At 37.9% G+C, this 15,451-nt stretch overlaps 1 protein-coding gene across 1 annotated transcript in view; it reads right to left on the minus strand.

Annotated features, from left to right (window-relative positions):
* GPR180 (G protein-coupled receptor 180) overlaps positions 1-15,451 on the minus strand; it is a gene marked incomplete in the record, with an annotated part of 35,763 nt that overhangs the window by 20,069 nt on the left and 243 nt on the right. The window contains 2 exon segments of the mRNA XM_006156613.3: positions 2,723-2,923; positions 12,310-12,468. Coding sequence (XP_006156675.2) covers positions 2,723-2,923; positions 12,310-12,468 — 360 coding nt within the window.

A 15,451-nucleotide genomic window follows, 5' to 3' on the forward strand; every position in this document is an offset into this window, starting at 1 on the left:
TCCCTGCAGATTAACCTTGCACAGAATTTCATGCTTAATGAAAATATCTATTATTGTGAAGTTTTGTCTCTCATTTAATCGACATCAGTGACGTGACGAAGTAACATCCCTCATTGTAGTATAACAAAACAGCCCTTAACTCTTTCTCTCTCTCTCGCTTTATTGCCAGAGGGCATCCTGTCAGAATTTTTGGGCATGCACACACATGCAGTCATTTTTTAAGGAATGGGGGCTGAGATTCAAACCACAGTCAGCCATCTGGGATTTGGTTTTCTAAGCAAAGCACTTAACCAATGCAGGGCTGGCCCAAAGGCAGTTTTTGACAGAAGAGGAAGCATTAAATCAAAATCTGTCACAAAAAAGTCAGAAAAAGGTATATCAGGAGTTAAGACTGAGAATAGGATCATACTGATGAGTGTGAATTTTACAGAAGAGCTAGCCACACTCTACATGTTTAGGAAAACAATACAAGAGTTGAAGAAGGTTCAGGACGAGGCAGGGTAAGTATGATGGGCATTCAGTGTACACTCTGGCAAAACTTAAAAAAAAAAAAATTCTTGGGCCAGTAACTGGTTGGTAGTTAAGGCAGCTGGATCCTACATGACCATCCAGGTTCTAGTCCTGGATCTGGCGGCTTGAAAAACGTGTTGGGGAAACCAGCAGTTAGCGTAATGGCTATGTCGCTGGACTCCCACGTAGTCGACCGCGGTTCGTGTCCCGGACCCGGTGGCTTAAAACTCACGCCGGGCGCGTGTGCGTGCGTGCCCAAGATCCCGAGAGGAGAATGGAGGAGAAGGGATTGCGGCGTGACCATCCCCCCTGGGGGGGTGATTTCTCGCTTTCTGTCTCTATGTCTCTCTCTGTCTGTCTGGCGAGCGCACGCGCCCTACAGTGAAAATCTCTCAAAAAACAAAACAAAACAAACAAACAAAAAAAACGTGTTGGGAGGCCCATGAGTACACACGCTCAAAATTTCGAGAGAAGAATGGAGAAGGGATTGTAGTGTGGCTATCCTGCCTGGGGAATGAGTTCTCAATTTTCCTCTCTCTCTGGCAAACACATGTCCCTATGACAAGAATCTTAAAAAAAAAAAAAAAAAAAACCAGCCTCTCCAGCCCAGGGCCTACTGCCTCAAAGGCAGGAAGGGAAAGCAGATCTGGCCACCACTAAAGGCAGCATGGTTTAATATCAACAGCGACTGCAGCAGAGCATTACTTCCAGCTGAGCCTGAGCCAGTCCTAAATGTAAGTGTCAGGTGAAATAATGAAGTCTTATAGTAAGACTTAAAAGCAATTTAGTTCAACCATCCATCCAGTGTTTTCATTAGATCGGGGCTTCATCAATACTTTTCCATAAGTATGGAAAATACATGTCAACATCTTCTATAAAGGTAGAAAATGGCAGGACTAAATTAACTTTAATGATCTATACCAATCCAAAGAATCAGTAGTAACATTTAACCTTTAAATTCATCTCTATTCAAAAACAGCATGAATAGCTTAATCTTTTATGAAATGAACTTAGAATTACTTATTTTAAATTGTTTAACAACCCATTTTGTCACCATGTACTTTTTTTTTCAAATCAAAGGATATTAAAAAGTGTTTAGGGGTTGGCAGGTGGTGTGGGGTTAAGGTGCTGGATTCCCACATGGTCGACCACAGTTCGAGTCCCAGACTCGGTGACTTGCTTTCTCACTATCAACTCCTGCCCCCACCATAGTCAAAAATCTTAAATAAATTAATTTAATTACATATATAATTTTATTTTTTAAACAATATGTTTATCCTTTTACACATTCATTGCCTACTGTCTATAACACAAGATTTGGGGTTGCTTTTGTAAGTTTAATGTGGCCTTACTCTTGTCCCACCTCCACCAACTCTCCTAACCCCCACCGCCAATGAGATACAATGGAATTGAATTTTTCTCTAAGTATATGTATTGACTGAGCTGAGTAATGATCTCACAAAGAGATCAAAACCCTAGCCTTTTTCTTTGACAAATGGTCTACAGACCCCTACTCTGAAATGTTAATTTATACATGTTATATAGCATATTTATTATGACTATAGTCATTCATTTCTGTTGGAGCTAAGAATCTTACTTAGTAGGGCAGGACATAGTCACATACAATTTGGATGAAATATATTATGGGAGTAACAGGTTCTGGATAGCATTACAGACTCTGATCATCTGATCATTTCTAAGCAGTTGTAAGCTCCAATGAAGGCAATTCTCTAAACCTGTTCACATGACCTGGTATATGGACAGCCATACAAAGTAGTTCAGGTTAGAATCTCAGTCGCTGAGTTACTAATTTAGATTGCTCAATTTATTCTTTTTTCTGTTTATAAACATTTGTTTTAGGTTATCATAAAGACAACAAAAAGATTTAGAATGTATAGAAGAAACTAAAAACTATACAAATCTACCCCCAGAATATGGAAACAACCTCAGTTAATATTTTTTATACTTCTTTTTGTTTTATTTTCTGCATTTTTTAATACATTTAAAATCATGCAATATAAAATTTAGTATTCTGCTTTTTAAACTTAGTATTACAGCTATCAAAATGCTACAAGAAGATTCTTTTAACCATATCCCTACTGTTAGTCACAAAGGCTGCTTTTAATTTTCAGTACTCTAAAAATGCAAAAGAAAGATACTTGTGCATAAATCTTTTCCTGTACTTAGGATATATTTAAATCCATATTCTTACCAGATTCCCCAGCACTAAAATGATCAAATGGATTTCCTTCGGCATCTGGATTTAATAATACCATTTCAAATGGAATATCTTCCACCTGAGCATTCTCTTGGTCATCTTTGCATGTATACTTGTCTGCATAAAACACGTGCCAAGTCTGTGGAGACGGAATCTGGGACACTGTCATATTGTGTTCTGTCTGGTTCATGGCCACTTTAAAGAGAAAGAAAACAGAACTTTTCAAATCAGAACTCAAATGTGTTGTTTTAGTCACATAATTGATTTGAGGTTAGGATTCTTTAATTCTTATAACATCAAAATCCAAGCCCTAGTATAGTATTGAAATAAGGTCTGTAAATAATTTTAACCAAAGGAATCACTATAAAAATACTATGAAGTACCTCGAATGAGTAGAATGGTTTATTAAAACTTTGAATTCAATTTAAAATATTTTCAAATTTTCCTTTGGAAGTACCTCTCAGTGGGGTGCAGTCACACTGCAATCCTTCCTCCATCCCATCTGGACTTTGAGCATGTAAGTACATGTGCCCAGAGTGTACCCGAAGTCACTGAGGCTGGGCTGTGAACCACGGTCAATCATATGGGATCTGGTTTTCTATGCACAGCACCTAACCACTGCACTATGGGGGCCAGTCCTTAAAAAGTCTTTTTTGGGGCCAGCAGTTGGAGTAATAGCTATGTCACTGGACTCCCATGTAATCGACCTGTGGTTCGAGTCCCAAACCTGTTGACTTAAACTCACACTAGGCAAGTGTGCGTATGTGCCCAAGATCCCGAGAGAAGAATAGAGGAGAAGGGATTGTGGCATGGCCATTCCCTCTGGGGGATGATTTCTCACTTTCTGTCTCTCTGTCTCTATCTTTCCAGCAAGCACACATGCCCTATAGCAAAAATCTCTCCAAAAAAGTCTTTTTTACTGTGATAAAATACATAGAACATAGAATATCATTTTAACCATTTTTAAGTGTACAGTCTGTGGCATTAGGCACATTCACAATGCTGTACAACAATGACAGCAACATTCAAAAATTGAGTTAAATATAAAATGGAACATTAAATGTAAAAAAATCATGATGTCTAAAACCTGCGGCTGACAAATACTTCCAAAAGATTTTCTAAAATCTTTCTCTGATTGGTTGTTCGTTTTTTTTTTTTTTTTTAAGTTTTGCTATAAGACACATGTGCTCACTGGAGACAGAGAGAGAGAAAGTGAGACAGCACTCTGAGGGGATGGCCATATGCAATCCCTCCTCCTCTTGGGATTTCAGCCACATATGTACACCCTCCCGCCATGTGTTTCTCAAGCCACTGGTCTGGGACTTGATCAACGCTGTCAGCCAGGCAGGAGTCAGTCACCCCATTCTCCATGCCATTTGCTGGCTTTGACTGACTATTCTTTAAAGATACATTTACCTTCTTGAAGTAGAAAAGTAGAAATTACAAAAGGATAAAAATTATTATACCAAATCAGGTCCATATAAGGTGACCTGATATAGGCAAAAAATTCATGAATATTGGCATCAGACAGATGTGTTTGAAGCCCGTCTTTAATACTTACCTGCTATGTGACCTGGAGCAAGCTACATAACCAATGACACTCACAGTCTTCATCTGTAAAATGAAGTTAATGCCTATAACCAAGACCTAATATAAGAACTAAATTATATGAGTCATCTAGAATAGTATCTGTCATATAGTAGTTGCTAAAAAAAAAATCCTAATTCTTGGGCTAGCAGGTGGTGTGGTGGTTAAGGTGCTGGACTCCCACATGGCTGACCCTGGTTGGAATCCTGGACATGGTGGCTTGCATTCTCACTTTCTCTTTCTCCCCCTTTGGTCAAATTAAAAATTAATAATAACAAATAAACTACATTTTAAAAATGGTAATTCTTATTTCCACTTAAGAAAAAAAACAAGGAAGTTTTACTATTAAGCAGTTTTCAATTTGGGATAATCCTGCTCTTCTCCTAGGCTTTTAAAAATGTATGGAGTCCATTTTGTCATTACACTACCTGTGAAGACATGTGGAGGGAGCTGTGTTAAATCTCATGCAATACCAGCTAAAGATCTCATGGTACTGCATTGTTCTGCCTAAAATACCAATAGCATCCTCTTTTGAGAAACTCAAGATCTGAAACTATGATTCTAACTAACTCTGGACAGCAGTGTCTGGAACTGTAGTATAATGAAAATAATAGCAGTTAAAATAGCAAGTCTTGTGACTCAGCAAATAAAGTACAACCTCTCTAAATTTGTTTCCTCAGTAGTAAAATGATGGTATCTACCCTATCTAGCTCAGAGTCCTGGTGAGGAGCAAACAAGACGACATGAAAATCCTATTTAGAGTATGTTTCTATACAAAGAAGAGTTTTATTTAGAGAGATTTTTGCTATAGGCCATACGCGCTTGCTGGAGAGACAGAGAGAAAGTGAGAAATCACCGCTCAGGGGGGATGGCAATGCTGCAATCCCTTCTCCTCTAGTCTCCTCTTGGGATCTCAGGCATGCACGCACACACTCAGCATGAGTTTTAAGCAACCGCGTCTTGGACTCAAAATACGGTTGACTACATGTGAGTCCAGTGATGTAACCATTACAACATCTGCTGGTCTCCCAAGGTAGAATTTTCTTAAAACATAAGATTATGATGGGCCCAATTCTCAAACTATAAATTGCTTCCACAATATGACAATATTTCAGGAAAAAATTAATCTTGATCTTTTTCTCAATTAGAAAAAAAATTTTTTTTTCTTTTTTTGGTGAGGTTTTTGCTATAGGGTGCGTGCGCTCACCAGACAGACAGAGACAGAGAGAAAGAAAGCGAGAAATCCCCCCCCGGGGGGTGGCCACACCGCAGTCCCTTCTCCTCCATTCTCCTCTTGGGATCTTGGGCACGCACGCACATGCACCCGGTGTGAGTTTAAGCCACCGGGTCCAGGACTTGAACGCGGTCGACTATGTGGGAGTCCAGCGACACAGCCATTACGCTAACTGCTGGTCCCAATTAGAAAAAAATTTTTTAATAAAAAAGACTTTTCTTGAGGTAACTAGAAATTTGCATATAGAAGAGATTTTGGAGGATGTTATAAAATTATTCATTTTCTTAGGCATAAAAACGATGTTTTGGTTATGTAAAAGAATGTCCTTATTCTTAGAAGATATGTATGTTAAAGTACGGAGGGGTGAACCCATTCATGAAATCAGCAGCTTGTTTACATTAGGTACAAATGAACACAAAACCATACATATACAAATATAAATCAAATGAAACAAATATTAACAATGATTGAATCTAAACAGAGGATATACAGATGCTGGCTGAACTATACTCTCAACTTTTCAGTATATATGAAAATTTTCCTTATAGAAAGTTGGGGGCCAGCAGATGGCATAATGGTTACATTGCTGGATTCCCATGTAGTCAACTGCAGTTCGAGTCTCAGACTCTGAAGCTTAAAACTCACCCAGGGTATGTGTGTGTGCCCCCAAAATTCTGAGAAGAGAATGGAGAAGAAGGGACTGTGGCAAGGGGAGTGCAAGAAATCACTGGGGAGTGATTTCTTGCTTCCTGTCTCTTTGCCTCTGTCTTTCTGGCAAGCGCACAAGCTCTATAGCAAAAATCTCTCTAAAAAAAGTAAGTTGGAAAAATGTTATAGATTGTCTTCATGTGAGATTAAGATGTGTCTGATCAGCATTCAAATTTTGAGGCGTTCAATGTCGGAATGGGGAATATCAGTCACTAGTAGTTCAACTAGAAGAAGAAGATCTGATTAACAACACGCTGTATCGTAGCTTTTGTAGTGACTGTACATGAGCTAACATCTAGCTTTCTTTTTTCTTTTTGTTAAGTATACAGCTTCTGGAAAAGTACAGTAAAGACTAGTTTGTTAAATATTTAAAGATCTTTAATAAGAAAATAGGATCAATAAATGGTTCAGAAATGAGGCCATTTACATGTGCAGCTTGCAATTAGAAAATACAAACCTCATTACATAAAAAGCTCTGTTTTACCACTTGTGCTTTCTCTCTTAGATAAAGTGATTTTAAAAATTAACCATTATATTTTCACTGATTTTTTCTGATGTTTCATTTTAAATTATGTGGATTTACATCAAACAGAAACTAAAATGTGCTTCCTAAAGCTATACAGGCCTTTAGTTTTTTTCTTGCTGTCTTTTTCAGCAAGCCTGCAAAACAAGCCTCTTGACAAAACTGTGTTCATTGTTTTTAAGACAAAAAGACTACAGCATAGCAAGCATATTCTATGCTGGTTTAATTAGTACTTCAAATATTAACAACACCTGAACTGCAAAGAATGGTGAATAGCTAACTTCCCAATCGCATTATAAAAGGAGAAGAATGACGTTCACTAAAAAAGAGTAATAATATATTAATGCTTTTAAATAGTTTATAAAAATACCAAATGTACAAAAGGAATCATGTACCTAAGATGTAATACGTCAATATTGAAATTAATTTTTTTCTTTTTTGCTAGAGGGCATGTATGCTTACCAGAGAAAAACAGAGAGACAGAGACAGAGAGAGAGGAAGAGAAGAAAGCATTCCCCATGGGGAATGATCATGTCTTCAGTCCCTTTTTCTCCATCTTTCCCTCCTTTTGGGATTTTGGGCGCATATACACAAGTACGTGGCATGTTTCTCAAGCTGCCAGGTCCAGGATCTGAACTGTGCCATCAGCTATGTGGGATCTGACTGCCTTAACCACCAGACCATGGAGCTGGCCCTTAAAATGTTTTATATATAAGTATCATGCTTAGCACCTGTAATCTGACAGCAAATTATTTTAAATCTCGTTAACTATTTTTATATAGAAATATATAACTCATCAGTGCTTTAAAACTTGTTTGCTTGCTTCATAAACCTAGAGCGTAGTTTATAACATTAAAAAAAATTCCAATGTTTTATGCCGTTAAACAAGGATGACTGAAAAATAACTTCTTGAGCTGAGATGGATACCGAACTTGAGCTGTGAAATATTGCTTACTTTGACTAAAAATGAAGAGTTTCTGCTGAGATTTCTCCCTCCAGATTCATTTCTAGTGGGTAGGGCTACCTCTGTCTCTTTCTCTCCATTTCTCTCTGCCTCTGTGTCTCCTTGTGTCTTTTAATATTTCTCTGGGTTCTCAAGCCCCTACTTTATTGCACTAATTTGTGCCTTTCCCCATTCCATTTAGGAAAGGTATGAACCCAGGCCCATCTTGAGATGGATACCGAACTTGAACTGTGAAATATTGGTTTTTATTTTTTGCTTTTTAAAATTAAAATCTAAAATTTTTTATTATCTTTTATCTTTCTTCTTTTTTACTTTATTTTTTTTCTTCTTCTCTCCTCTTCTCTAATTCTTTTCCTTTTTTCTTTATCTTTATCATTGGCTGCTCAGCCTCTACACACTAAGTGTCTAGACAGGTCCAAGTGAACAGGATCCAAATAGAATCAATTAGGGTCAGGATATTCCTCTATTCCCACTGAATTTGATGCACAAAGAGTGAAAATGGAACAGAAGAGAGATTGCAGATCATGTCCTCCTGCACGCCTCTGAATGTTCAGACAGAACTTCAAGAATTATGAAGAAACACAACATCCATCAGATGAATAAAAATCACTGCTGGGTTACAAGAAATATGGCAAAGCAAAAAAATACCTCTCCTCCAAGAGAAAAGAGTAACTTCTCTTCATCCTCAGATAGTACAATGAAACTCATGGAAGTGTCTAATAAAGAATTTAGAATATTCATAGTGACAAAGCTAACAGAGATGGAAGAGAAGAGAGACAATGAACTGCAGAAGAGGCAGAAGAAAAGAGCTGATGAGTTCCAGGAGGTGAGAAAATCCTTCCAAGATCTAAAAGAAGAAATACACACTATAAAAAAGAATCAAATGGACCTGTTAGAGATGAAGGCCATAATACAATAAGTCAAAACCTCCCTTGAAAGTATTAAAAACAGACTAGATCATACAGAAAATCGAATCTCAGATGTAGAAGACAGAATCGCTGGCCTAGAAAATTCCACCATGAAGACTGAGAAAATTGCCCACCAAAAATGAGAATAATATATAAGAAATACTAGATACCATCAAATGTCCAAACATCTGGATAATTGGTATTCCAGACGGTAAAGAGACTTAGAAGGGCATTGATAGTTTATTCCATGAAATCCTAGAAGAAAATTTTCCAAACCTAGAGAGGCATTCAAAAATCAGTACCAAGAAATACAAAGGACCCCTAATAGATTCAATCCAAGAAGATCTTCTCCAATATAGCCAAATTGACCAAAATCACAGACAAAGACAAGATAATAAGATTGGCAAGAGAAAAATGGCAAGTTACTTACAAAGGATATCCCATCAGGCTGGCAGCAGACCTCTCATCGGAAACAATGTAAGTGAGGAAAGAATGGGAAAACATATTCAAAATGTTAAGAGAAAGCAATTTCAACCAAGAATACTGTACCAGGCAAGATTATCCTTCATATGTGAAGAAAAGACAAAAACATTCTCAGGTAAACAAAACCTGAAAGAATTTACCAACACCAGACCAGATCTCCAAGAAGTTCTCAAGGGAGTGCTATACCAGGAAAATTAAATACAGACACATAGAAACAAGAATTCAAAAGCTAAGAAAATGGCCAATTTAATTGTCGGGACAAGTCTGGAGTTGAATATTATATCCCAGAATTTAATTGGGAAGATAGAACCACAACAGAAGATATATTAAGTACATGGGACTGAACTGGAGAAATAGAATTTTATGACTTTTGACTAAAACTTTGCTGATTTTCTTCTTAGGCTTTGTTTTCCAGTTTTAAGGATTTTTGTCCTATCTTGAGCCACTGATAGGTTCATGTTTAAACAGAATCCCAACCTGTTTCCTGACTGTCATATTTATTAAGGAGGGGGATTCAATTTCCTTAACAGCCTGTCATTTGAATTGAGATTATTATCATTCCAGTAGTCAAGGACTGCAATTGAACCACTTTCCTTGTTACACTTGTTAAGTAAGGAATAATGTGCAACAGGCCTCATCATGGATAAGTTGCATGGTATTTGTATATAATGCATTATTCTCTAAAATATGGCTGACTTTTACTTACTGTATTTAGCATTTATTTGCACTAAACTTTATAAATGAGAAAAAAATAAAATAATTCTTTAAAAATAAAGTTTCTTTAAAAAGAGGAGAAAAATAACTTCTTGAAGATAAATCAAGCAATATTCAAGAAAATGAGATTTTTCAAATCTGCCAGTCTTTTCATGGTACACAGCTGCAGTAGTTTCATACAGAAGCTGTCATTTAATGAGTTCATTAACAGGTGAAAAGCAATTCTTAGAGGTCTCATGAAGGGTCAGGAAATGCACTTTTCACAAATAATTATGTTTAAATATATGGTACTATCACTGTGTTATTTAGTAAAGAATATGCTTTTTGTTTCAATGTACCTAAGCTCCAAATAGTAACATATAGTAAAAATGACAACTAATATATTACAGTTAGGGACAATAGATTTTTTTGGATTGTTACTGAAAAGAACCGATAAAATATATAGAAAGTTGTGTGTGTGTGTGAGAGAGAGAGAGAGAGAGAGAGTTACTCTGGTATCTGACATATCACCAATACCTAGTTATAGTACACAGAAACACAGAACAATGGAAATGTTCAGTGAATGAATGAATGAATTCATGAACAGAATGAAAGAGTCCTACTCCTTTTCCTGACTGATTTATAATATATAAATAAAGTGTAAAGTGGTAACTATTATAAATGCTGTGCAGAAAAGCAAGAGGCTATAAAAACGTAGGTGTTAATTTAGTGGAAGAAAGAGCCGAAGGAAGGAAATTGAAGAGAGAAAGCCTGTGCAAAGGCTCAGGGAAGCCCTGGAATAAAAGCACGTGGGAGAGGGGCAGTGCTGGGAGCTGAAGCTGGAGAAGTAAGCAACATATTGTCTATGGAGTCATTGTTGATCAGGTTAAGGAGGCCTATCTTTGTCCTGAAGGCACTCAAGTATTTAAAAGGTATGGTTAGGAACGTGAATTCAACATGACCAGATCAGCTGTTTAGAAAGAACATTCTGGATCCTGAAAGAGCACCAGCAAAGCTACAGAGTGGTCAGATAGGAGGCTACTGGGATAGTACAGGCATGAGATGATGGCAGCTTGGAATAACATGGTGGGGGTAGAGAGGGAGAAGAACAGACATTGAGAAGTAAGCCCCAGGACTCACTGATAAGCTAGGAGGGGGCAGAGGCAAAAGTGGGGAGTGTAAGAAGATGCCTGGCCTCTTGCTTCTTTCCTGACACAGGCAACACTGGACAGGACCAGGTCTGGATGGGGGTAGATGGCAAGTTTAGTTCGGACACTGAAAGAACAAGGAACCAAAAAAAGATAAACTTTTATAGACATATGGAACACTTAGAGGAGCAAACTGGTGTACAAAGAAAAAGATAACTGATAATGAGCACGGGTACAAATTTCCCAGGTGAATTTTTAAATTCAAGGCTGAGGTAAATAAATTCATTTAGCTGTCTCTTTGATATCTGAATCCAACTATTCAGACCTCTTTGGCATACTCACAAATCTAAATAAAAGATTCCACAGTGGGTAGCAAAGAATGGGACCTTTCCTTATCCCTCATCTGGCTAAGTGTTTTATGAGGAAATCAGGTAGCTCCTAAGATTTAAGAACGAAGGTTTAGAAATGGGGGTTTCACTTGGGTAGGCTAAAAGAGCCTACCATGTTCTGTAGACAGATGAATCTCTGAATAATAAGGGGAAAAAAGGGAAAGATATAATTTCTTTTTTTTTTTTTTCAATTTTTAAAAAAATTTTTTTTTTTTTAATTGATGCTTCAAATTCCCAATGGCTCTTACAACCAATTAACTTAAAGGGGGTAAGATGGGTAGAATGGCACGTTTTTAATATCTTTATTTTAAAAGATCATTTGGGATAGCTAACACCCTAATGCATGGAAGTGCTGATAAGAATAGATGAGGTTAAGAATCTGAGCCACTAGATTAGGATTAAAAAAAAGTAGAGCCTTCTCTAGAGGCAAATCTACGGGTTTATAAATGATATGGTACTGGTACATCCAAAGTGACACATTTTGTCTCCTTATGACTATAACTCATGTACTAATGGCATAAGACAGTACCACTAGAGCTAAATTACACAATTAACTGAGATACATATTCAGGGTTGAGTTTCATACTGGCAGAAATAAACAGTCAACAAATGTTATTCATCGCATGCTAGTAGTGAGAAAACGAATCTGCCATACTGGCATGAATTATGCAAACTATAGATTCTCAGTGAAGGAAAGGACTCCTTTATAAATTTTCTGGATATTGAAAAAAAAAAAATTGAAGTCTAAAGGAAAGAAAAGGCATTCTATTTTTCAAACAAAGATTAGTTTCCTTAAAATTCCCCTACCACATACTACCAAAAGTGTTGGCACACTGTGATGAATGCTGTCATGCAACATCTTGGTATGTACATACTATATTATATTTCAATATTAAAGAGGGAAAAGCATGTCTAATAATTAAGGAAAGAAAAGATATACTCACTTGTCAACTGAGCTTTGGCTAATTTTTCACTACAACTATAATCATGACTGTTTTCTTGCAACTTCAGCCATTCCTGGGCTTGAAACAGGTAGAGTTTAGCTTCTTTTCCAATAGCTACTGGTATGTTGTTGATTCTGACACACAGAAGAGCATGGTCACCTTGACATTAAAACAAAAAGTGTCAGCTAGTGCAGTCTTATATGGAACTGGAGATGGTAGGACATTTAATGTCTCTACTTAACAAAATGGGAATTTAAAAAGTACGATTTTTAAAAAATCTCACTTAACTAGGTATATCACATTACAACGAACATTATATTCAGGTGCAAGACCAGAAACTATTCAAATTAATCTGTAATATGTCTTTATAATTAAGCTTAATCATATTTCACTAAATACTGGGTATCTGGACATTCACTGTTAGAATTTCTGCCTCATTTTACAACCACTCCATGCACCTTTAACATTTGTTCACAAACTATAAGTTTGTTTACTATGACATGTATGACATGGTTATTAATACTTTTTTTTTTTTTACCTTTTTTATTTTTTGCCCTTTTTTTTTTTTTTTTTTTGGAGAGGTTTTCGCTATAGGGCGCATGCGCTCGCCAGACAGACAGAGACATAGAGACAGAAAGCGAGAAATCACCCCCCAGGGGGGATGGTCACGCCACAATCCCTTCTCCTCCATTTTCCTCTCGGGATCTTGGGCACGCACGCACACGCGCCCGGCATGAGTTTTAAGCCACCGGGTCCGGGACGCGAACCGCGGTCTTTTTTTTTCTTAAGGTTTTTGACATAGAGGGTGTGCGCTTGCCAGAGAAAGACAGACAGAGACCCAGAGAGAGAAAGTAAGAAATCAGCCCCTAGTAGGGATGGCCATGCCTTTATCCCTTTTCCTCCATTCTCTTCTCAGGATTTTGGGCATGCATACACAAGTGTGTGGCATGATGGTCAAGCCACTGGGTCTGGGGCTTGAACTGTGGTCAGTCATGTGGAAGCACAGTGCCCTGGTTGTTAATATTTAATTATACTTATAAAAAATAGGTATATGCTAATAGGAGAAAAGTTTAAATGTTTTGAGATAGTCATTTTACACTTGAAAAAAATTTGATATCTGTAACTTTAATAAAAAGCACTTTCAGAACAATATATGTTGTGAGACTGCTATAGAATGATCCTGGTTGAGCACACCAACTACATTTAAGGAATGGAAATGGCAAAAAGTAGTTGCCTTCAGGGATAGAAACTCCAGGTGAGCAGAGGGAAGCAAGTGACACTCGCTCACTTCTCACTTTGAGATCTTCAATTCACCCGGTTCTCTTTTTTTAATTATTTAATCATATTTATTATTACTCTAATTTGCTATAGGGCACTAGACAGAGAGAGGGAGGGAAAGTGAGAAAGCAAGCTTCTAGGTCTGGGATTCGAACCACAGTTGGCCATGTGGGAATCCAGTGCCCCAGCTACCATGCCACCTGCTGACTCCATGTGGGCATGTTGTTCTTCTAAAGTTTGCTACTGTGATTATCACTATGCTTAAACGTTTTAAATATTAAATATACAGTATATGTCTAAAGATGTCTAAGTCTTTCACATGATTTGATTACATTATAAATTATCAATAATTTTAGAAGTGACTGTAAGGTCATATTAACATCTCAAATTGTATTCTGAGTTACAGTTCATTTTTTTCAGAATAATCTTAGTATTACTATTTTACTGAATTGGAATACACTGAAAATTGGCAGCTAAGCATATATGTAAATACGTGTGGGTGTACATATATATATGAAAGAGAATACTTGGAACACTCTGTTCCTAGGATGTCTTGAGAAATCTGGATTTAGTACATTTCTCCTCTACATGTAGCACGTAGTCATCATGAACTATCACGGTAGTTTTATGGTTTTCTGCTAGTTATGAATAACTTAGGTCACAGCTACCACACATCTGGCTTTTCCAGCACTGTCCAGATTGTGCCATTTATTACAGTGACATTACTATTGCTATACTAGAAGTTATGATTACAGTCAGTCGATTAAGAAACTGATAATGTGACAAAACCCAATGTTTCTAGGATTTGTCCTGTCACCCAATGTATAGTTCACACAGGATTTTGGAAAACTGGGTTGTACTCCTTTTCTCAGCTATCTTAAACACTTTGGAGAGAGGGAAAAAAAAATGTTATCCTCCCTTATATTATCAATTTTATAATTTCCCAATACTTTAAATTCTTTTCTCATATTGAAATAACATCATTTCTATTATCTTCCCCTAAGAATCCTTTTTAGGCCAATAATCTAATCTGCCCAAATAATTTGAAATGTATTACTCTTCAAAGAGTTCAGAGAGGATGTATCAAGAAAACCAACTAAAGTTTATGGGTGCCAATAAACAAGGCAAAATCAGAATGAACTGCAAGTTCATTCATTAAAGAATCTGTAGGTTTCTGAGGGCGCCCTGAAGGTAAGAATCGAATGCACGTGACTTCAGGAGGTCGCGTGAAAATACAAAAATTAAGAAGCCTCCAGGACCCCAGTTACACATGCATCTCTGGTAACTGAGTTCTAAGCCAAGCCTTACGGTCCACAGGAAAACTAAGGCACCAAGTAACCACGCTGTTCTGGCAACGATGACAACTAGATTCTCAGGCGTTTTACTTGGTTTCCTAAATCTCTAGGCTGCATGCAGGTTTTAGCAAATGGGTTTAAAATCAAACAAAACCCCCCAGGACATCCAACATTCCTGGGCCTCAATTCACAGGTAACCCACAGTGCCTTCGTGGACATAATCTGGCCAAGACAGGAGTGAGCCAACGACGGACGCTTCTTAGGAGGGAGGATCTGGAAAACACAGCAAACCAGTATTTGCATATTCGTCTGCACCGGGAGGAGCGGGGAAATGGAAACCGGCTTTCAGGTGCACAACTCCTGCGCTAATCGCGCGAGGCGGCCGCCGAGCGCCTGGGAAGCAGCAATCGCAAGGCTAGGGAGAAACGCATCCCACGATTCCGGGCAGCGGCGGGGGGCGCTGCGGCGACCAGGCGAGCCCAGATGAGGCTGAGAGGCCGCCGACCTCGCCCAACGTGGCGAGAGGGGCTGGGCTGCAGGCCTCCCGGGGCGGCGGGCGGAGGAGCTGC

This window comes from Tupaia chinensis, unplaced genomic scaffold (assembly GCF_000334495.1).
Source record: "Tupaia chinensis unplaced genomic scaffold, TupChi_1.0 Scaffold000503_1, whole genome shotgun sequence".
Taxonomy (NCBI): domain Eukaryota; kingdom Metazoa; phylum Chordata; class Mammalia; order Scandentia; family Tupaiidae; genus Tupaia; species Tupaia belangeri.